The 24739-nt window shown below is 39.9% G+C and overlaps 2 protein-coding genes across 2 annotated transcripts in view; one reads left to right on the top strand and one right to left on the bottom strand.

Moving 5' to 3' along the window:
• The window catches only part of VRK2 (VRK serine/threonine kinase 2), a 74809-nt gene extending 60745 nt beyond the window's left edge, over window positions 1-14064 (top strand). The window contains 5 exon segments of the mRNA XM_063123805.1: window positions 3611-3777; window positions 10666-10831; window positions 10924-10972; window positions 13825-13886; window positions 13889-14064. Of these exon segments, the coding sequence (XP_062979875.1) occupies window positions 3611-3777; window positions 10666-10831; window positions 10924-10972; window positions 13825-13886; window positions 13889-14064 (620 nt within the window).
• An 18-nt stretch (window positions 14065-14082) lies between these two features.
• Window positions 14083-24739, bottom strand: part of FANCL (FA complementation group L) — a 56348-nt gene continuing 45691 nt past the window's right edge. Inside the window, exons 8-14 of the mRNA XM_063123806.1 lie at window positions 21671-21821; window positions 20292-20375; window positions 18887-18932; window positions 18727-18808; window positions 16238-16354; window positions 14993-15064; window positions 14083-14166 (exon numbers count right to left, since the gene is read on the bottom strand). Coding sequence (XP_062979876.1) covers window positions 14131-14166; window positions 14993-15064; window positions 16238-16354; window positions 18727-18808; window positions 18887-18932; window positions 20292-20375; window positions 21671-21821 — 588 coding nt within the window. The 3' untranslated portion in view covers window positions 14083-14130. The remainder of the gene's footprint in view (window positions 14167-14992; window positions 15065-16237; window positions 16355-18726; window positions 18809-18886; window positions 18933-20291; window positions 20376-21670; window positions 21822-24739) is intronic.

The raw sequence follows: 24739 nt of genomic DNA, 5'->3' as shown, positions 1-24739 counted from the left end.
GTACGCTGTGGTTTGGTCGCCACCGTACTTCAATGCATCTGGTTTCTAAGCAGAGTTCTCTGCTTTCGTTGTCTTTCGACTCTAGGGTTGGCATAACTCCATTACTTGGTGGTGCTATGTACAAGTAAGGGGACATTCTCACACATCATGATTCTTAGCCTGTCCTACTGGATTGCATCATATATTTTAAAACCGGAAATGGAAATTAACTTTTTAAAATGAACCTTTCAAGTAACACAAAACATCCCTGTAGAACCCAAATAGGGTGTGTCTCCAATAAATACCTGCTCTGTATTAATCCTGACTGCTTAGAAACCAGGCTAGACATGGCCTTGTGGGTCTCCTGGCTGACACTCAAGCTGCCATGAGGAATATTGTGCAGCGGCCACTAGCCATACGTCTCTCTGTATCGTCAAGTGTCCAAGAGGGATACTCATAGTCTTAAAAGTGTCAGAGAGAAATCGTGACGACTGTGCAGTTTGCTGTTTAGGACACATAAAGATTTCTCCAAGCCTAGAACTGCAAACATGAAGAGAAGGGTTAAGGCAGCAGGTCCATGTGGAAGAATCATAGAATAGCAGAGTTGGAAGGGGCCTACAAGGCCATTGAGTCCAACCCCCTGCTTAATGCAGGAATCCACCCTAAAGCATCCCTGACAGATGGTTGTCCAGCTGCCTCTTGAAGGCCTCTAGTGTGGGAGAGCCCACAACTTCCCTAGGTAACTGGCTCCATTGTCGTACTGCTCTAACAGTCAGGAAGTTTTTCCTGATGTCCAGCTGGAATCTGGCTTCCTTTAACTTGAGCCTATTATTCCGTGTCCTGCACTCTGGGAGGATCGAGAAGAGATCCTGGCCCTCCTCTGTGTGACAACCTTTTAATTATTTGAAGAGTGCTATCATGTCTCCCATGTATGTTTTCTGTGGAATTAACATTAGCACCATGAAAGAGCTATTATTTGGGGTAGATATTGTAAAGGAATAAGCTCATTAAATTTAAACAGAAGTGGTGTTAAAAATCTTCAAGTAGGCATTGCATGGCTTAAATTGTCACTGTGACTCTAGGCCAAAGCAGACATGTGGGAGATCTGTGAATCCAGGAAGGTAGGATCTCCTGTGGATTTTTAAAAGGTTTAGTACAACCACAGCGGGCAGGGTATGAGACATGACAATTTAGATCAGGACTCCAGGATTAGGATTTTTATTTAGCCTCCGCCCATGCTGTTTTCCTGAACTGAATTGTCTCCAAAACTATTTTCACCATACAGGTACCTGTCATGTAAATCCCTGGTAACATCCAAATTTAGATTGTAACTTACTGTATGGGGGGTGGGTGGCTTTGAAGACGATCTGGAAATTTTACTTGACACAAAACGCAGGGAGAGATAACTCAGCACACTTCTCACCACTGTAGAGTCTAGGTAGCAATCAGAGTGCTGATATTAACGATCAAAGCCCTTTACGGTTTAGAAATGGAGTATGAGAAACCCGGATCTTCTTCCATATGCACCTGCCTGGGAGTTAAGATCTACATCAGAGGTCCTTCATGTGCCCTTACCTTTATAGGTGAGGCATGTGGTGAGCCTTCTCAGTTGTTGTGGCTCCAGACTTATTTATTTATTTATTTATTACATTTTTATACCGCCCAATAGCCGAAGCTCTCTGGGCGGTTCACAAAAATTAAAACCACAATAAACAGGTTAAAAGCACAATTACAAAATACAGTATAAAAAGCACAACCAGGATAAAACCACACAGCAAAATTGATATAAGATTAAAATACAGAGTTAAAACAGTAAGATTTAAATTTAAGTTAAAATTAAGTGTTAAAATATTGAGAGAATAAAAAGGTCTTCAGCTGGCGACGAAAGCAGTACAGTGTAGGCGCCAGGCGGACCTCTCTGGGGAGCTCATTCCACAACCGGGGACAGTGACTTATGGATCACTTTCCCCGGGAGATTTGCTTAGCGCAGTTACTTTTAAGTTTCAGATACCACATCAAGTCTTTTTACTTGTGTGGTACCTGGTTGGCTTTATTCTGAATATTTCTTATCTCACTTGATTCTAGTTAAAACCCTTTATTCTACTTCCATTTTTTAATTTTAGTTTTAATTTACTGTTTATATATATATATATATATATATATATATATATATATATACTTGTTTGTTACCCCCTTTGGGACTTGTTTTTAAGCTGAAAATGATCTATTATCATCATCACTCTTTTCTCGCTGGTGGCGGTTTTTCTAGACGGACATGCAGATCATGCTGTCTTTTACTGCTTCAGGAGTTTCTTGACTATTGAGCACGTTTTAAGTATGCCTGCTTTCTGGATGCTGGTGTGGATGTACTTTGGTAGGCCCAGTTTCTGAAAGTTTTCTCTATAAGTTTTTGATGTGATGCCAGAGACTGATGTGACTAGTGGAATAATTGTGACCTTTTCCTGTTGCCATAGTTCTTTAACTTCCATAGCCAGTGGTACATATTTTTCTCTCTTTCCCTTTCTTTTCTACAACATTCTTGTCATTAAATATGTCAATGAGGTACGTGTGTTTTTCTATAACAGTTATGTCTGGTATTGTTGTGTTCATATGAATTGTTCTGTCCCATCATATTTTATGTTCTGTATTTTCCTATTATTATTATTATTATTATTATTATTATTATTATTATTATTAATTATTATTAAACTGGCCAGAGAGCTTCAGCTATGGGGCGGTATATAAAAGTAATAAAATAAATTATAATTTTTATTATATTAGCAACTTGGCCTTTCCTGACTCACATCAATAGGCATGTCTGAATTTGAACAAGAAGAATAATGTGTAGACGACAGAGCAATTCATGATAAGCCAAATTATCAGGACAATGACAGCGTAGACTCCATATCAATTATCAGGTTGCAAACTGTAAAATTAATGAGTGCAAATTGCGAGCTTTTATTTTCTTTTTATTTCCTAAAGACAAAAATCCCTCTGTGGCCAGGACTGTCCTAAACTATGCTAGAATTCTAGATAAAGGGCTTACTCCCATATGCTCCTAGTCTTTCCTGAAAATTGCACACTACATTCTTAGGATTTTCTTTCTTGCTGCATCTGTTTTGGCACATGTCTGCAGGTCAGTGTGCATTACATTTGCGCTGGGCTCTAGTTTATTGGCACATCATCCGTGCTTCTTATGTGTTAATGCCATATGATATGCACCATACATGAAGGCAGCTACTGGTACATTTGTAGTGCCCACACTTCACCTTTATGATTTTACATGCTTTCACATTCAGCAAAAATACTTACGTAGTTCTTTGTGTAGGTTGCATTACCTAATCCAGCGGTTAACACTCATTACCATGAATTTTCGGTTGCCAACCTTGAGGGTGACTTAAAACTCCAATGTCTTTCTAGTTGGCTACTGAAATGCAATTAGGCATAACTACGATGGAGTTGGTAACCTTAATTTCTTGTGGGCTTCTCAGAAGCATCTGTCTAGTTGACCACTGTGGATAGCAGAATGCTTGACTCGGTGGTTCTCTGGGTCTGATCTTGCAGAGCTCTTCTGGTATATTCTTAAGGTTGGAAATTACTGATCTCAATCACCCAAAACATTGTTTTACAGGCCAAATAGCCACATTTTTGAAAAATACGTATAATTTAGCATACGATGAAAAACCTAAGTATGAAATACTGAAGAAAATCCTCTTGAGTGGCCTGGAACACAATGACATGCTGGATTTTACCACTGCCAAAAGCAATCTGAATAAATGTGCTGCTAATCGCAGGAAAGTAAGTAATTAAGTAAAAAAGGTCAAGATTGGATAAATATAATACAATATACATAAAGAAAAATCTAATGTGGGGTGTGGGGGTAAGGAATGACAGTTGTGGAGGGGATGCAAGCATTAACAAATAACTTTTAGAATGATGATTGCTTTCTCCTTTCGGGAAACTTTTTGCTTGCTTAGCTTCTGTTAACAAAAATTAATCACTTTAAATGCAAACGTCGAATCATTTCCCGCCCCCCCCCCACATGGTGTGCTTTAAAGAGAGAAGGAATATTATTCCTTAAAAGCCTTAGAAAAGTGACGATTCCATCCTTTAACCTTTGCTGATTTAATGTGGTACCAACTGTGTTCTATATTTGAGTGAGGTTCTCTTCTCCCCCATTTTCTACACATGGAAGTACCCGATGACCTGAAATGTTTGATACAGTTCAGTCTCAAATGTAGCAGATCTCGTAATGTCTGTTTTCCTGGATGTGTTCAAAAGCTAGATGGTCGCCCCTTAAGAAAGGGGAAATTGTCATAACTCCCTCTGACCCACAGCTCTTGCTTGCTTCAAAGCAGTAGACTTGTGTAGATTCATTTGTTTTCTGTGTAATAGTGAGGTGCAGGACTTTTTTCACCAATAGTACAGGGGTCAGGCTTGAATGCCAACTATTCCTTACTGAACAGATTAAAAGCAGAGCTACCTTCATGGGTGCAACTATTTAAATGTTTTCTTCCCTCTCTCCCACCTTCTGTCGTCATATTTTTGTTCTTGCTTTCCAAAAGCTGCTTCCCTGGAATTCTTGGATTTTGATTAACGTCTGTGAAGCAAGAAGCTTTAACTCTGACAGCCACAGTACTCCTCATTTTCCAGCCTCCAAGTCTGCCAACATACAGTTAATAATAAAAAACCCTTTCTTTTAATAAACTTAGGCTGATGTGATTAGTAGCATTTACTGGGCCCGATAGGAAACAGCAGCGGCGGTTGCCTTTTGCCATATGGATGTGCCTGCAGTCTTTGCTGATGCGCATTCAATAAGGCAGGGTCAAGGCGTCATTCATTTTTAATATTCCTCGTGAACTTTGGACCGTCGCAATCGTATGCGAGCCAAAAAATGCGGGATGCAAACTAATGTGACTGATCGGCTGCGAGATGAATGACGATTCAAATCTTGGTGCACAGATGGTTCTGATTTGCCGAGTTTTGTAGCTGCTGCAACTGAAGACATAAAATAGCCGCCTAGTCATAAATTAGCTCTTTGGAAGCCAAACCTTGGCACCAGAGCTTTACAACCTTCAATTAGTAGCGAAAGAAGTATTTGAATGACTCCAGTATTGACATCTGTAGGTCTGCATAGTAATCATTCCTAATAGAAGAGAATCTCTGTTTGAGGGGCTTTTGCATGGCTAATTAACTACCAGTGAGAATATGTAATTTTTTCATGATCTCCCGATTGTCACCTTTCTCTCATGATACAATTACATTTTATTGTAGCGAGTGCCTTTGCAAACCCAATTGTCAGCACTATTTACGTTGCGCGGAAAAGCAGAACAAAAGTTCATGTTTAATAAAAAGCCACTGGATTTTGATCTTGGTAATTACCAAGACTTTTTTTTTCCAGAGTTTTATAGACTTTGGTATTTTTTTTTAATCACTTTTACAACAAAGCAAAAAGCCATTTCTTTGACAGTAGCTTGCTTGCTGTTGTGGTCACCATTTAATCTATGCTAATTTGAGCAGCTTCTTTCTGTTTCTGCAAATTTGTAGAGTTTTCTAAAGTTAATTGAAATATGTAAGGTTCTGTTTTGTTTTTTAAAAAAGGCATCTGCTCTCTCCATCTCTGCTTTTGACCAATTTGATATTTTTGCCCACTAGAAAGCAGATTTAAGAACGAAGCATTGATGTCTGATAAAGCCAGAGCAACTGCCTTCATAAACCTTTAATAAGTTCGATTGTATACTTCTTTCTTCTTTTTTTCAAAGTTGCAAGACCAAAATGAGAATTAGTGTCTGTCCCTGTCCCCTGCTCTGCTTTAAGCAGCCATTTAGTAATTATTTACAGAAACAGATGATGGCTGTGATCCAAATAACTACTTTAGGTGTCTCCAGAGCTCGGGCAAACCCAGTGCGATGTTGACTTATTTTAGAACTGTAAACTGCCCCTACATGCTGTATCTCAAACTGCTTTAGAAACTCCCGTTAGTTTCAAAAGTGCTCTGCCGTGTCATGGATGGTTACTGCTGGGGGTCTCTGCAAGTCCAAAGGCCCTAGGTACGAGAATGACTAGACCCTGGCTAATGGTTGGCATCTAAAGACCTGCTTGCACATGCCCAGTGCCCCTGCCCACCTGTCATATTAGGGCATTTTAAAACTTCCCTTCATTTCAAAAGCAATTTGCCAGCCTATGCTGTTCAAGAGAAACAAACCTTGTCCTGTTGCTCTTATTTGAGTCTGCTTACTGTTTCCTCAGTAAAAATCACAGTTGTTTGTGAGGGACAAGCAGACTCTGATGTTGTGTTCCATGTTTACCATAAACATGCCAACATGATATTCTGGCCTGTGCCATTTGTGTGTGTAAGCGTAACACAAGACTGAAAGAAAGCCAGGTCTCCGTTTCCCCTCCTTCTCCGTGAGAGACTGCCTACGTGTCAGTAAGCAACCGTAATTCTTGCTCTGTGGCCCAACTGTCTTGCAGGAAAACAAGAAGTGAGGACAGGGTCATAGAAGATAAATTGTGTGGAAATAAGGTTCTCAAGACAATTCTAGTGAATCTCAGGATTTGCCTTTTGAGAGAGGAAAGCTCCTTTTGCAGAAGGTCCCGCTACCCGATTTTTGGGGATCACCCCTCCTCCTACACCACCACTCACCCCATTCAGTAGGGTGTCCTGTGTAGCAATTTCAGGGGGCTACCATGGGAAGGAAGGGGCAGGGAAATCCACTTCCTCCAGCACACTTGATCCAGCTGAAATCTGGATCCAACCCGATTTAAGGATTCAAACCAGGAGCATGGAGTTTGCCCTGAAAATCTACTTTGCTCCTGGGCAAGATTTCCTTCCCCCTCTTCTCTTTTATCTCCAAGTGCAAAAGCTACCAACTTTTATATTTAGCTTAAAACATGCTCTGGATATTGGTGTCAAGCAAGATTTTACTTAACTTTGAAAATGGAGCTCTGCAACAGTATTTGCTATTTGCAAGTGCATAACCCCATTTAAAGCCCATGAGCTAGGAGTGTCAATTATCACAGCTTCTGTTCCTTAGACACAGGCAGAAGTATCTTTAATGGCCAATAACAAGGTCAGAGAAAGAATTGTGCTGCTTGCAGATGACTTGATGCTAGTCCCAACATCCTGAGTTTTCATAGGAATTACAAATATTCTCTTTCATTAGCATGGGATGCATACTTGCATCTCAAATTTGAGCTGTTTTTGACTCAAGGGGTATTCCAAAAGACAGTATGTGAACCATTGGTAAATACAGAATAAAGGCAGAAAAGTTAATTTTCTATAAAAAGCTTCAACTGCTTTCAAGTTTGAAAAAAGAACACACATTGTACTTCACTCTCAATTCTGTAACAATTGTGCAGGTGAGAGTACACTACCTATACAGAATATAATGAAGGGGATAATCAGCAGTTCAGAGATTCTGGGGCAGAAGCAGGACAAATAATTTTCCATATGTCCATGTGACCAGATATCCTGGGATTGTAATACAGATTAATTTAGAACATGTCAACAATTTAGTATTGGGTGTATTTTCCAATATTGGTTGTTCAAAATTTGTACCTACAAAGCCAGAGATCCCAACATATTGGGTGAATGGGAGAGACAATATACTGTTATAATGTATAATGCAAGTAGAGACATAATGAATTCCTGATTAGAGCATTAGGAAGAGGTGGGTGTTTCACATTCCCAGTATGGAGTAAAAAGATACTGAAGTAAAAGATATTGGAGTAAAAAGATACCCCCCCAATCCGGATCGGGCCCGATCCTCTTTGCGCCGCTCCATTTGTCTCCCGCTCCGCTCTGCGGAGTGAGATCCGGCTTTGCCACCGTCACTATATGGACGGCGGCGGCGCAAGAGAAACCACCCACCCACCCCGCCCCCTTACCTTCCTCCGTCGTGGGCTTCAATTAAGGCCCTGGTTGAAGCCGGAAGAGGCCTCAGCCTTCACTTCCGCCTTCAACCAGGGCCTCAATTGAAGCCCGCGATGGAGGAAGGTAAGCGTCTCTCCTCCCTGCTCCCTTACCTGGTGCTTCCGCCGGCAGCGCCAGATTAGTCCCCCTCCCCCCCACTTACCTTCAGGCGAAGCTCCGGATTGAGGGGATCCTCTTCGCCTCGATCCGCAGCCCCCCTGACTCTCTGAACCAAAGAGAAGCGGAGCACATCCCTAGTGATTATACAGGCAAACGCTATCTAAAAAGTCATTTTGCCTGTTAGATATTGAAATGTCTGTCTGACATTTTATTACTATGGCATTAGTTTGCTGATAGAAGATGTGGTGATGGGTAGTGGCTCATATGGCTTTAAAATGAATGAGTTGGGAACGTTTTCCCAAAGGAGGTAAGTTTGGAACCAATTCTGTATTCTTTTCATTTCAAGTTGAAATCGTTCTGTTTGCCCAGGCATTTTGAGCAGAAATTTTAAATTTTAAACTTAACAGAGTTATCCTACTGGTTGGGGTGGATTGTTCTCACGTCAGAGCCTCTGAAGAATCCAAAGCCCTGCTAGTATGGAGGGAAGAACAGCATTTATCTCCCTTTTAAGGCTTATAACCTATTCCTTCCTGTTGGTGCCAGCAGGATGTAAATGAGTTATGCCAGCTCTGGGGCTGGCATATTTCCCTCACCCACCCCCCATTCTAGGTGTGTATTGGGGGCATGGGGGACTGTGGATCCACAGGATCCAAAGCCTCTCCTGCCCCACCCCTCCTGTCCTCTTTTCGTCGACACTGGATAAGGTCTGTGAAAGTTTCCGCCAAGGCTGAGAGAGGTCATCAGAAGTAAGATCTCACCCTCCAAGGGTAGACCAGTCTCTCCATCCTTGGAGGGGGAGATCTGAAAAATCTTGTGATCTCATGTGATTGCAACCTAAATTTACAAATTAAATTGATTTTAGATTTATTTTATGTTTGCTGGTATTATAGTTTTATGTCTAATTGTACTGATATTTTTTTATAATTTTTTTGTGCACCTGAGTGATGATGGAGCAGTATAAAAATTTATAAATTTTAAAAAAGGATTTCTTTTTTAAGAAAATTAATGTAGGAAAAAATCTATACAGTGGCTATTAGTCATGATTACAATCTCCAGGCCCAGAGGCATTATATCACTCATTACCAGTCATCCACTGGAGCAACAGCAGAGAAGAGTTATTGCTTTCATGTCCTGCTTGTAGACAGACTTCCTGCAGTCATCATGTTTGCCACTGTCAGAAATGGAATTCTGGACAGGATGGAGCCGTGGTCTGATCCAGCATGGCTCTCGATACTAATACTCATTTTCTGTGGCCTACTAGATCAGCCTTCCTCAACCTGGGGCGCTCCAGATGTGTTGGACTACAACTCCCAGAATGCCCCAGCCAGCTGCTGGCTGGGGCATTCTGGGAGATGCAGTCCAACACATCTGGAGCGCCCCAGGTTGAGGAAGGCTGAGCTAGATGTTCTGGTTGCATTGACCTAAGAAATAGTGTTATGTTTGAGATTTGCTTCCTTTAGATGGGTTCTACAGAAATAAGCCAAACTAATTCAAGAAACATCTTCAATTTAATTAATATTGTGCTGCATTGCAGTGGTGGTCAGACTTTAGGTTTACTGGATTTATTCTGTGTGGGTTTTTCAAAATTTTAAAAATATCGCAGCATCCACCAACCAGAGCAAGATATGAAATTGTGACAGGAAGGAGGGAAGGCTGAGCCAATTACCTACTGCATTCCGTGAGCCCTACAGTAGGACGACCCATTGGACATATTGTAGTCTAACTCAGGGAGAAAGCCTTTTGTTGAAGTTGGTAAACAAATGGAAGCCCATGTACTACAAATTATTCAGCAATCTACCAGTAGATCCCAGTTCAATGTCTGCCTGCTGCCAGCACAGTGAATAGTGTTGGTCATAGAGATTCACACTCGAATCATTGCTTAAACAATGTAGTGCACGAAGTGGCCTTTGCCCAGACCACCTTCTTTCAGCCCATCCTACTTTACCGGGTTACTGCATGTTAAAAATAAATAACCCCAAGAAAAGCATTATAAAAATACGAGAATTATACTAGTCAGCGAATCAACACATTTAATGTCGGTGTAGAGTTTGGGGGCAGGTGGGGGAGGTAACTGCACAACATCTTAGGGTGCCTCATCAGCATGCTGTGGGGAAGATAGGAAATTGGCCACCCCATTTAGGGGGTTAGATCATTCACTAATGGAATAAGTAGTGATTATTTTCTCATTTCAGGCATTGACATTAATTAGAATCATCACAATAATAATAAAAAACCTTATTCAGATATAGCTAATAAGAGTTTAATTGACAGAAACTTATTGGTTTCACATCTAGTAAAGGTTAATAACATTCATCTCGAGTTCTTCCAGTATCCTTTGAAACAGTTTGTACAAGTAATGTTGCCTAAGGACAGCACAACTGCAATACTCATGTGCAAAGCTTAAGGAAACAACTGCGCTGGATAGTTCTAATTCGTTTTGTAAATTCGGGGCCTTCCTGATGTTCGGAGTATTGCTAGCGACACTTTGGCTAGAAGTGGGCATACTGCTCTTGTGCAACTGCCTGTTTATATCAGAAGGACTTGCTTGAGGTTCCCACTCAAGCCTCATTCAGTGGCATGGAGACCGTGCAGTAGCAGTGGCCGCGCTTCATGGACTGCACACAGGGTCACTTAACGTGTACATTTCGCAGGCTGACTCGCCAAAGCCAACACCTCCACCAGTTAAAGAAGTTACGGAAAGCAAGGAACGCGCCTATCGTAGAAAAGCCACTGTGGGAATGGAAAGCAGCCAAGTACGAGACAAGCAGATGCTGGCCGGACTGAACAAGCCTCTTCAGATTGAAGTGGTGGGTGGTTGTTCTTGTTGATTATCGCTGCGTTAAATTGTTCATGACTTGTGGAAACCCTTGCTTTTCTAGCTGTGATTCTCCCCCTCAAAAATTATTAAGTACAGGTGAGAAACGGAAAAACAAACAAAGGTTACTTTTCTGTGGAAATGTAAGTTTTCCAGGTGGTGCTATGAAAGACTTGCCACCAGCGCTAAACCTCCTCCCCACCCCCGGCCGCAATGCATTTTAAAAATGGTGCAAGGCGTTGAGAATTTAGCACGTGTCTTTTTCATGAATATCGGAATCCGTTATTATGGATTCAGCCACTTCGCTTACTGCGCCTCAAACTGTAACTGCTTCCAAACTGAGTGGGTCTTCTCTACAAATTAGAAATCTTGTTGATTACACTCCTACTACCTCTTCTCTAGATTGAGTTAATTGCGCCTGATTTGTTGTTTGTTTATTTATTAATTTATTTATTTATTACATTTCTATACTGCCCAATAGCCGGAGCTCTCTGGGCGGTTCACAAAAATTGTTGTCCATGTCCTGTATCCAAGAACCTACCAGTGTCAGCGTTTCACCCATGCCTGGCCACGTTTAAATGCGCTTCACTGTGTCTACTGGTCCACTGACATATAGCTACGCACAAATGCACATCAGAGAAGGTACATGAATTTAAACATGATGGAGTGCTTGTGGAGTGCTTACATGGGTAATTTGGCCCGTTTAAATAATAGAAAGAAAGGGGAGAGCAAAGCTCTGGTGCTATAAATCTTTATTTTTATTCTTAAAGTAGTTCTTCAATGTACATTGGAGAACTAATTGAAGACTAAAAGTCAAGATTTATAGCACCAGAGCTTTGCTGTCCACTTTTTCCCTTCGTTTTGGTGGTGCTTCTTTCCCTCACTTCTGCACCGTTTAAATAAAACCCTGATCCTCACTCGCATCACAGTCGTGTCGTGAGCCACACTTTGGGAAACCGTACGTCTCTTTATAGAGCTGCTGCCAATAATCTATAGGAAACAGATTGAAAAGTTAAGGTTTGGCACCAGGGTGTGGATTTTTTTACATATAATGAGACATCGGGAATAAGTGCCAGGCTTGCACACCCTCAAACACAAAAAGCCTACAATCTAGCAAGACACTTCTTGGTGCACATATACTTTCAAAGTGCTTGGAGTGGACCCAAATCTAATAGGAGAAATTGTAGAGCTATGTCAACAAACAAACGTTTCTGGCACAAACGGAGGTGGGCAGGGGCTGCCCTCAAAATTAATTTCTTCACTCCTATTATTATTATTATTATTATTATTATTATTATTAATATAGCACCAACAATGTACTTGGTGCTGTACAAAAGCATTTTGTACATTTTAGTGCTCAAAATCGGCTGCTGTGTCAGCGCTGTCATCAATCTGTTTTAGTAACGTGGTACACTCTACCTAGACAGAAGAAGGCCTCTTTGAAAACGAAAACTGTGCCAAAGCAATAGCCAATAGGAAATATTAAAAGGCTCATACAAGAATATCACAACTTGGCTGGGGAAGGGTGGGAGCCAAGAGTGGGGCTGCATTCTTGCATGCATTTGTGCAGCCTCTCCCCTCAGTTCCCCAATAAAATGCTGCTTTTCATAGAAAAGGAAAAAGTTTGGAAACATTCCTTCTCCGGATCGGCTTTTAGCTCAGCTCCCAAGGAAAAATGAACGAATACTGGTGCATTCATTCTAGGGCTGTGCACCGCCTTGGATCCCAACCCCAAATTCGAAGTGGATTGGGGTGGTTTGGAGCCTTCCAAACCAGATCCGAGGGGGTTCAGGGGAAGGCTGAGGTGGCCCAAAGCTGAAGCCAATTGGCTCCGAAGCTTCAGGCCGCCTCGGCACCCCACCCCCCTTCCTTACCTGCTGCCTCCGTTGTCCTAGCAGCTTCCGGTAGCACTGGAAATGAAAGGGAGTAGGCCGCGCAATTTTAAGTTATCGCACAGCCAACACCTTTTCATTTTTGGCATCGGAAGCCGCCAGAAGATGGCGATGGAGGCAGCAGGTAAGTCCCCCTCCTCCACTTACCTGGGTCCACTGCCGGCTTGCATCCAGTGGCTTCCACTCCAAGGACGCTGAAGCCCGGAAGTAGGCTGTGGCCTATTTCTGGTCTTCAGCGTCGTCTGAGTGGAAGCCGGTGGCAGCGGCAAATGCAGGTAAGTGGGGAAGGGGGGCTTACCTGGTGCCTTACACGCTGTCCATAGCAGATGGCAGAGGCACCAGGTAAATGGGGAGAGTTTTCTGGGTGCCGGCTGCACAGCTGGCACCCAGAAAACTCTGAGTTGCCTTGGAGGGCCCCAATTTTGCCTCAGCTTTGGTGCGAGGCGGATCGGGAAACCCCGATGCAGATCAGAACTGCTTTGGGGGCTCCAAATTGGCCTCGGAGGTGGATCGGGGGGTCCCTGCACAGCCCTAATTCATGCCCTGGCCTGAAACGCCTGTTCCAGATCCTGTACGCGTGCAGGCCCAATCAAATTGTCTTTAATGGTTTGGGACAGAGGACTAAATCCAGTCCTTCACCTGTGTTTCCTAGTCTGGAGCAATAATTGATGCTATTGAAGACAATTTGAACAGTTATTTTTGCCCTAGGGAAACACACAGAGATTATTTATTTATTTATTTATTTAAGGATTTTTATGCCGCCATTCAGCCAAAAAAGGCTCTCACGGCGGCTTACAAAAGTATTTCTTGAAAAGTCCCTGCCCACAGGCTTACAATCTAAAAGACATGACACAAAAGGAAAGGGGATTGGGAGGGGGGGGGATTACCCTTGGCACGGACATCTTGTGTTATGTATCAAGGCGCTAAAGATTCCAATGTTCCCTTCAGACACAAGTAATTCTTATCTTTGGAAAACCCACAAACTGTCTCCCTACCCCCACTACTTCCTTGGCTATTGGGCACAAGCAGAGTACCTGGGCTAAATGTTTGCTCTTATTCAAATCTCTGAAAAGATAGACATGCTGTGTTTTTTTCTTGATCAGGAAAATAGAGAACCACGACACAGGCTATATCTTCACAAGACCTTCCAGAAAACTGAAGAAAAACCCGTAGAAAATGGAGTTACATATTCACCAGCTTGTCAACCAGAATGTTTTCACACCTTGACTAGCTCTTCTGCAGGTAGCACTTCTCAGCCTGTACTACGTGAAGAATTCTACAAATACGTCATGGCCATTGCTGTCCTCGTCGTCTTAATATTGCTTTCTCTGTATTTCCTTTGATATCTTCTTTCATGTATGTTCTTAGATTGCAGCCATATGTAGTTATGGGTCTCCTGAAATCCCATTTCAGACTTTCTTCATAGACATTTTCAATGTGATTTGCTGGAATTGTTATTTTTCAAATCAAAAGTAGTTGTTAGAAAATTAAAATCAGTAAACTTCCTTGAATTTTGCTTACAAAATTCTCTAGTGTATTTATTACAAAAAAAAACTGTTCCCACCCCCAAAGTTTTAATTTAAATAGTTGATCCCCTCACCTCCAAATGTTAAAAGACATCACTAGTTTTGAAATATTTAAATATGTGTCACTACAATTTTACACTGACGTCTTCCAGGAAGAGAAGGCACATGTTAATGTCAATTTTATTTTGAAACAATAGCTTAAACTTTAATATAAACAATTCAGGTATTTATTACATTTATAAAAAGCGTTCTCCACCTACATGAGGGAATGTACAATAAAAATTAATACCTCATAAAGCCAAAGAACACAATACAAATTTGAGTATGTCATTAAAACTGGAGAGTGACAAAATATAGAGCATTAAAAGCCTGGTGGAGTAGAAGAGTCTTTAGAAGCATTTTAAAGGTGAATTGGGAAGGAGTTCCTTAATTAGGCTGCTACAAAAATGGCCCTGTGTCACGTACCCTCTCTAGATGGTGGGACACGTAATAGAGGATTTGAACCACCATAAATTGGAGGCCTTATGCCAGATGTCCAATGGAGATATCTCAGTCAGAGCTGTCTCGAATGTCACTGAGAGGTTCAGCAGAACTAACAGGGATGCACACCCGAGAGTAGATCATCTACCAAGGGCATTTCTATCTGAAAACCAGGCCTGACCCCAGATAGAAAATGATCAAGATAGTCAGTTTCATCCAAGAAAATCTGGAGTCATTACTACACAGCTACATTATCTTTCCTTACCTTGTTACAATATGGACATTCACCGAAGATGACGTTAAAACTTTGTCGACTAGAAGGGAGTCCACGGAGCCACTGTAGAGAAGTACAAGCGTTTATTATCTGTTGTATTTTAAGATCAGGTGGTATCGGAGTAGAGATAAGCCCCATAGTGAGACTCATGTAGAAGGCCTGAAAATACAGCATGGATTTCTGCTGTTCAAGGCCTTAAATAAGGAAGAGTCAGATTCAATGGAGCTGTTTGCAATAACCCACGTTGAGGATGTGGCATGGGTGCCAAATTGCATATGAAGCCCCTGCTCAGGGGTTGTCATGTCGTGAACCTGGTGAGCATAGGTTATGCGAGGGTTAAACATAAACAACCTGGAGCCTGCGGCTCACCATGGGTTAAATAACTTATGATGAGCTAGGGTCAGAGTAATTAAAGGCAGCAAATGTAAAGCATACTGGGTAGGTATAATACGATCTTGTCTAAGTCAGCAAGCAATTGGTAGCAGTACTGTAAGCCTTTAAGATGGAATTACAGATATAGAACCTAATGTAAACAGTCCATGGGCAACTGTCACAAAATCAGCCCAAAACAGGTATAGTTTACATGGATTGCCCTTCCTCAAACTACAACTGAGAGCAGAAACTTAATTGGTAGAGTGTGATCACAAACAATGCCTAAATCTATTATATGGAAACACTAGAGCCCTATTCAGGTGTTAGGAATGGGTGTAGATTAAACACATGAAGAGGGGGAGAATGCTAATAATTATGCTTAAGGTTTTAGGATGTTTTTAACTACTTTATGAACATTTTGTTGAAGGTTGGTATATTAATTAAATGAGATGGGTACCACATTGCAGGGCCTTTGGGATAATGCAAGGCAATCTATCACCACTCCCTCCCTCCAATGTTATAGGTATGACAAAGCAATTGGCTATTCTTTATCATTATAATTATAAAATAATTGTACTCTAAAACTTGAAACCAAAACCAGATTTTACAAATTACTTAGGGGGCAAATTAAGACCCAATTCCATCATACTAAAGCCAAGCATAGCAAGGGTATGATATGAGAAGTAAGCAATGCCATGTAGGGCAGGCTATGAGCACTACAAAATATTCTCCATCAATTTGTAAGTAAATACTTTACTATGTCATTTTGAGGACTTGGATTCCTATCAGTTTTTAGTTATATAATCCATGTGTGAATAAACATACACACCTAGAACAGATACAGTATTGGACACATGACATTACCTCATATAAACAAGCTTTATGGAACGGCTGACCACAGCGAGAGTCATCACAGACTTGGTCTGGAATAGCCCCATCAAGACGGTAAGCATAGCAGATCCCACATTCCATAGAGAAGTCCTTAAAATACAGAATGCAGTTCTATCAGATTAGGAGTTACAGTTTATTCTTTGTTAACTTAAATCAAAACGTTTTCCCCTATTAGTATTAATAATAATAATAATAATAATAATAATAATAATAATAATAATAATAATAATAATATCCCACCTTTTCCCCAGTACTGGGATTCAAGGCAGTTTACAAGATATAAACATGTACAATTAAAACATATAAATATAAATTTACAAAGGTTAAAAAAGCAGTTTCTGCAGCTGAAACTCTCCCCACGGCCTGAGTTCGATCCCAGCAGAAGCTGGTTTCAGGCAGCCAGCTTGGGTCGACTCAGCCTTCCATCCTCCCGAGGTCGGTAAAATGAGTACCCAGTTAGCTGGGGGAAAGGTAATCACGGCCGGGGAAGGCAACGGCAAACCACCCTGCTATAAGGCCTGCCAAGAAAACGTCAACGAAAGCTGGCGTCCCTCCAAGAGTCAGTAATGACTCAGTGCTTGCATGAGAGGTTCCTTTCCTTTCCTTTCCAAAAATTAAAAACATTTTTTAAAATTTAAAAAGTTAATTTTTTAAAAAATAAAACAAAATCCAATACATTTACACAAGTTCAGAGTATTTCCAAAAGCTTGCTGAAAAAAACAAGTTTTTGTCTGCCTCCGAAATTGTAACACAGAGAGAGCCAGTCTAGCCTCCCTGGGAAGGGAGTTCCAGAGCTCTCGATCAGCCACTGAGAAGTCCCTCTCCCGCATACCCATCAGGCATGCCTGTGATGCTGGTGGGACTGAAAGACCTCCCCAGAAGATCTCAGAGCACAGGCAGGCTCATATGGGAGAATACGGTCTTTCAGATAACCTGGACCCAAGCCGTAAAGAGCTTTATAGGTGACAACCAGCACTTTGAATTGGGCCCAGAAACAGACCGGAAGCCAGTGGAGCTGTTGTAACAGGGGAGTTGTATGCTCCATGTAACCAGCCCCGGTCAACAATAAGATTGCAGCTCTTTGAACTAGCTGAAGTTTCTGAACACTCTTCAAAGGCAGCCCCACATGGAGCGCATTACAGTAATCCAAACAGGATGTAACTAAGGCATGTGTTACCGTGGCCAGGTCAGATATCTCCAGGAATAGTCACAACTGGCACACTAGCTTTAACTGTGCAAATGCACTCCTGGCCACTGCTAAAACCTGGGCATCCAGGCTCAGGGCTGAATCCAGGAGTACACCCAAGCTGTGAACTTGCGTCTTCAGACAAAGTGTAACCCCATCAAGCACAAACTGAATCCCTATTTCCTGATCTTCCTTTCGACAGATCTTTTATCCATTTTAAACAACCAAATTTGTGATTTATTGCTAATAAAGTATAAGAGTTAATTTATGATGACTTACTAAGGCTTAAACCTAATCAATCAATTAAAAACACGTATTGACAGAAGGCACTGCTAATTAATTGTCCAACGTCTTTTAAAAATTTAATTTTAATACATTTATAACATCTGTAGATGGCAGACACCATCTTAGAATAGATAATCACACCCACCCACCCTCTCTCTCTCTCTCTCTCTCTCTCTCTCTCTCTCATACACACACATACACACACAGACGATTCCAAGATGGCATCTTTTGAGACACATATATGCAACATTTAAAAACAAGAAAAATGTGCATTTTCAGTCAAAACAGCTACTTGCATACAAATTTAACTGATTAGTAACCTTCATTAATTGACTAATTTCTTTAAATCAGGTTTCTTTAAACAGGTGAGAGCCCCACAATTTACCACTTACAAATTGATTGAAGCTATAATTCCTATGGTAGGATACATAGATAAAAGTGTTGTCTTGACATCAACTCACAAATATTGAGAACATCTTTGAAAAATGTATATTTTCTCTGCATTCTGTGGATGCAGAATCTTGAAATAGAAACAAACTTTCAGCAGAAATAGCTTGGTCTTTGGATTAGCTTAATGCCGTCTTAGTTTCAATTGTTCTCAATTTGGAGGCCATTTTGCAGGAAATGGGCATTAGTTGACATGGCCATTCTATAATTACAATGAAGTATTGTAGATGATATGGATAATATGTTCAGAATATTTCTGATTCCCTTATTTATAACTGAACTCATAGCAAATGGTAATTATATGATCATCCAAAACTCACTGTAAGTCACATTTGGTCTCTTTTTACTATCTTCTTAGTGATGCCCATTATATTACAAATCACTTAGTAATACAAAGAAAACATTTTTAATAACTGAAGATTTTTAATCTTCCTGTACTGCATGTATTAACTACTTCTAATCTTTTCTAGATGTTACTATGAAGTCATCACTTTTTGCCAATATATGGTATTCAAAATATGAACATAACTAGAGTGCAACTTACAGTTTTTTCTAGAGCTTCTCGAGATGGAAAATCAATTTCTAAAACTTCTTTCAAATTTTGTAATAAGCCAATTTCTGGATCCCTGGAAAAAAGAAGGAAAATGTAGTGTCAATCCTCTAATAAAGGAATGAACTAACAGTCAACAACCAAGCACACTTACCATAGGTGTATGTTACTGTTCAGCTTGATTTTCAGGGGATTTACCACTGAAAATAAAGATTATATTTGTTAAAACTCTTCACAAAAACGTATTTATTAAAAGTTTGCAATAGGAACAATAGAGAACAAAAGCAGTAATTTCACTAAGGAGCACAGCTACAAACTGAAGTTTTATGCCAACTGGCTGCCCAATTCTGCGGAGAATGAATTCTTAATGGTCTGGAATGCATCTATTTTTCTATTCATACCTAACTTTTTCACATATTGACCCAAAAGGCAGCTAGCTATGTGGTATTATACTGTCTGCTCAGACACGTTATATATTAGGCAACCTGCATGACACTCAACCTTGTGGTCATCCTGCATTCTCCACTATTAACTTCATGAATAATTTTGCAATGGAAGGAGCTGCACATGCATGCATTAGCACATATGTATTTAGTTATCATGTCCTGAAATACAATCTATAATCAAAGAGCTGTACCACATGCACTTACCATGAATACTTGCAACCTACAAAGTTCTCCTAGGGCAGGGATGGGGTGAGTTCAGTTTTCTATAGCCTACCTGTTGATGTATCTTTTAAAAAAATAAATCTCTATGATAAGTTCTTTTTGGTTTCCTGATTTGTTAAGTTTACCAATGCCTTTCAGGCATAATTAGTATGTGTTAATTATATCTCACTTAAGAACATAAATTGTACCTTGCTGGATCATACAAATGTCCATCAAGGGTCCCATAAAGCACCAGTAACTGGGCGATCAATTTTCTGCCCACTTCTGATCAAGGAAACCTCCTAGGTATTAGTAATGTATTGGGCGAGGGAAAAGTTATGCCGTCTCTGTGAAGTTCCTGATAAATTCATGATTGAGCCACTGCACAAAGCTGTGACATAAAACAGTGACCGGGCATGTTAGAGATAACATGACAGGACTGGAAATAGATCAACTATGGATCAGTCTGAGGGGATATTGGTAATTATAGATCCACTGACATCTGCACAAACCTACAGTCCCGGTATTTTCCTTCGAGTTTGTTACAATGACATGAGTTCCAAAGTGCAGCAAGTCAAAAAGAAATGTGCTGCACGTGAGACCTCCATGTTGCAGTTAAGTGCATCTTTTACAATGGGATGCCATTCCATTAAACAGTGCAAATTTATTTTGTAATGTGCAGAATCTTCCAATGACTTTCACAGCAACAAGTGCAGCTTTTTAAAATAGATAAATAAATAAATAAATAAAATAAGTTCAATGATGTGTTTCTAGGTTGGGCTGCCTTAGACGTGTACACTCAATTCGCTATAAAGTTAACCTGCAGTAAGCGTAAAATGATATACGCCGCGACAGAAAAGCTATTATGGGTGACATAATTTTTTTTTGAAAAATAAAAAGGAGTCATCCTACCGTGGTCTGCTCCAAGAAAGTAACACTCCGGAAGCATAGTGGGATGCCTGGGATCTACCTCTATATTAACTGAAACGTTGTTTCCTGAAACATACATGCATATAGATGGACAGATCTAAAAATAAGCATGGCTTCATTCTTACTCATCTAGGCTTTACTCACACATGGAAAAGGAACGTCACCAGCAATAACTATCTTCGTTCAGGCGCTGAGTGGGAAATGCTGTGCCTGTCACTTCTAAAAACAATGTATCAGTATGACCTAGGCCTGTTCTTTAGGTTAAGCATTTACTACGTAACAAGTCACAACTCCAACGTGTTTTTCTTGTCCTTTTCACCTGCTTCTTCCCTCCCAATTCTCAATCGTGAAACCTTATTTTAAATATGTAATTATTAATTAGGCTTGCAATGCTTAGCTGATTCATTGGTTAGATTAATCAATTAAAACATTTTAATCAATTAAAGTGTCTCCAATTAATCAAGTAGCAGGCGTGTGTTTTTAAGGTTACATATTTTAATTCAAGTGCATACAAAAAACGTGTGCGGGAGATGCCATCTTAGAAGAGGCATTCCCTCCTGTGAAAGAGTAGTACTTTGCCTTCTATGATAGAGCCTGCTGGGACATCTACATGCATCCTCTAAAAACAGAAGGTTGAATCCAGAGAAACTCACGCTTTAAACTAAATTGTGCCATTGATTTCAGTGGAACTAAAGCATGGGTACGTTCTGACTCCAGTATCTTTGCCCCTGCTGGCTGCAGTCTCAGTCCTTTGCACGTTGATTGGAAGATCTGAAGGAGGACTCTTTTCTAAGTTCAGCTTGCTTCAAATCTTCCATGTGATTGGGAACTCTACGTCGACAAGGTTCCCAATTGTGTGGACGATTCTGAGCACATTCAGATAAACACATGAAGATTCCTCCTTGAGACCTTACTGCCCGTTGCACAAAGTCTGGGCTGCAGCTGATGGGGACAAAGATGCTTCTGAGAACATGTGCATGCAAATACTTGAACAGGGCTTTCCTCTGGGTTGAATCCAGAGGATGAGATTTGTCTTCATAAGCGTTGTTTTATTCATATGCAAACCTCTTCAAGTGACAGCCCTGTTATTAAAACTTACGTATGTGGCAACTGCCTTACAGAATAACATAAGGAGAAAAAAGAAAGGCATCTGCCTCAAGGATCTTACTATCTAAATTATGAAACATCTGATACTGCATTGTCCAAGAAACCCTATTAGATTTAATAGCAGATATTAATCAGTATGCTCTGTTTAAAAGCATAATTCTATATGAAAAACATTTAACTTAAAATGTTTTTCTTTTCTGTGTTTTTTCTCCTTTAATCTGAAACCAGTACGAAGTTGTCCTTCTTATTCTTACCAATTGCAATCCTTCGCATTGTGGTGCTCCGTGTGGGTTTTTCTGGCTCAAGTACCCAGGTCTTCTCATCAATTTCATCTAGAGCATTCCAAAACTCCTTCAATGATTCTAATGCTGCCAAGAACTGACTGTGAATGCTTAATAAGGAGCTCTAAGAGAGAAGGAAATTGTAACAAATTTTATAGATGGCAATTTACCAACAGAAACAGAAAATAGCTTTTTAATAACAGCCTGTTACAACTTTTTAAAGTCTAGCATACATCTAACTGTAAAATAATGAGCCCCCCCCCCAAAAAAAATGATTTCCCCCCCTTTGAAAACACGTTTTGGGTTTTGAATGGGCTATACAAATATTACAATGTTTTTGCTATATTAAGATTCATCTTTCAAATGCATTTATAGATAGGTAGATAGATCTATATCTACATATATCCAACACAAAATATTCCATAATGAAAGTAAGGGGAAACTAGACAGTTCTCACAGCTATTTTTAAATTCAAAGGTATATAATATACTTATTAATTTTTATTATATATACTTATTTGTTGCATAATTCATAAAAAAAAAATACCACACACATCTGAATGTCTGTTACTTACAAGATCATCCTCAAGCCCTCTGTAACTCATTCATATATAACATTACACATTAAACATCATGTTATTTGGAAAACAAGAAAGTCTAGAAATGTGCTGCAGTGGAAAGAATTTCAAGGAAAAATGTGGATTTTCCCCCCCCAACTAAAATGTCTGCTAGGAACCAACTGCTGGCTCATATTCCAGGAAGAAGGAAAAGAGTTGTGTGGTCTTTAACACAACTATTAAATATAGCCTCAGAGACCCTGGGGTCCTTTGACAGGACTAGAAGACACATCTGGTAGAGCCTGTATATCACCAAATTATATAATATCAGGTTGTTGTTTTTTTAAAAAATCATATAAGGAAACTTAGTTATGGTTGAAAGAAGTAAGGCATTCTAGTAGTGGGGTATTATTTTTTTAATCAGGGTTGTGTAGCACTCAATTCTAAGGTATTAAGAATTGAAAATATACTTTGTAAGAGTAATACATAAATATGGGTCTTTTTACATATCTTCATAATGTGAAAAGACACAGATAAAGTTCTGGATGTTTTAAAAATTGCTTAGATGGCTTTTTTATTTTATACATAAGAAAAATATTGAAAAGAGAAAGGGAAGAGCTTGAGAAAGAAAATGTTGGATTTTCCCCCTACTGTTATTAAATTATATTAAAGTGAGAAAGCACTTAAGCAGAAAAGTGTGAATACTGCCAATCTCAGAATGTAACGCTTATTATCTTTAAAAGCATTTTGTTACTTTTATAATACCTGAAGTGATATAATAGTGTCAGTCACTTAACCAGATCTTAGAGCATAATATCTTCATCTTAAGTACTATTATTTCCAGTATTTTAATAATTTTCACACTGTCTTGGAATGTGATCTTTTGTGCTCTGATGACACTTAAATTAATAGCATAATTTTCTGGTACTTGCAACAGTTGCTTTCCATTTTGATTTTTCACATTTCCCTACATCACATACAGATAAATCCTCTAATAATCATTTTTATCTTTATCTTTAGGGAATTCAAAGGATTTTCAGTAGAAATAAAGAAACATCAAGGGATTAGAATCCACAGATACATTTTGAAATCCAATTAATTTTAATACTAATTGCAATTTTTCGATGGTGTTCCTTAAAAGGTGGCCAAATCTTTTCTTAAAGTGATCAGCTCATCTGATCTTATTTGCATGGTTCATTGATGTTGCCAACTGACTTTCCATATGCGTATCTGAATCTCTATCTTAAAATCAACCACATTACTTTGTCATGCAAATAATAAAGAATTTATCATCCATTTTACACTTTAACCAGTTTATTTCTGAACACTTCTCCTTTAAGCAATAGATCTCATTTTTATCGTTGGCAAGATACTTGGTAAAGTAATAAATAGCCAATCAGATCCTTCATGATTGTAGGTAGTGTGTATTTATTTATTTATGTGTCGAATGTATGGATAAACCCTCCACTCAATGAGTGCTTGAGGTGATGTACAAACTCTAGTAGAATCCAGCACAAATAGTATGAAACATGACAAAGAACACAGTGTTGAGGCCAAATAACTAAACAGAAGGATGACAAGCCACTCCCGCTGTGCCACAAATACTTGTACAAGCTCTTGTGAAGCTCCGTTCTACAGCACTTCTCATATTCGCACAAGAACATTCAATTTGCTTTTATGTTCTCACAAAGCGTTCTAGCAGAAGGTGTAAAACAAGCCTTCGGTGAGCAAAAGAGGCCTTCTGCACGCAGAATGGCACCTTGGCTCCCTACACACTGTGCTTTGTAGCATTATTGTTAACAATTCTGCAAACAAAACCAATTCATAAAAAGTAAAGGGGCCAGACCGGAATAAAGATTATTTTTATTCAAAAACGCTACCACCAAGTTTGAAAATAAAATAAAAACAAGTGTTGACCCATAACAAAAAGTTTAAGTATATCTCCAGCCCCGAACAGGAGTGCTCCTTCCAGGGCTCCTGCCAGCCTGGAACAAAAGCTTTGTAGCATTTTGGAGGGCTTGCAGGGAGCAGGGGAGGTTTCTGAAGACTGAAAAAAGGGGTAAGACGTCTGACATCTTGCCATAAAGCATGGAGACGTGTTTAGTGTCACCATACACATCTTTTTAACTGCCATCTCCAGGTCACTATGAGCTTTTAGGGATTCAAGCAGGCCAATTCCCTGCTTCCGCAATCCTTCAGCTGACAGCATCGGCATTTCATAGGTCCTAGAATTTACTCAAGTCTTCGTTAGTTTTTGTGTGTTTTTTAGATTTTCTTTTTAATTTACTATTGTGACCTCTCTGAGGGCTAAACTAGATGCTCGGTTAAATGCGTAGCATGCAGCTGATCTTCACCATTTTTTAACCCTGAAGTAAGCACAGCAGCACCCAGTCCAGATCATGGGCACCACATATGAGTAGGGCAGATATAAACATTCTCACCCGGCCACTTCCTGCCCCAAATCCCCCAAACTGGGTTGAAACCTC

The sequence above is a fragment of the Elgaria multicarinata genome, chromosome 4 (assembly GCF_023053635.1).
Source record: "Elgaria multicarinata webbii isolate HBS135686 ecotype San Diego chromosome 4, rElgMul1.1.pri, whole genome shotgun sequence".
Lineage (NCBI taxonomy): Eukaryota > Metazoa > Chordata > Lepidosauria > Squamata > Anguidae > Elgaria > Elgaria multicarinata.
The sequence above is the reverse complement of the archived record's forward strand: the minus strand, read 5'-3'. Positions and strand labels throughout refer to the sequence as shown.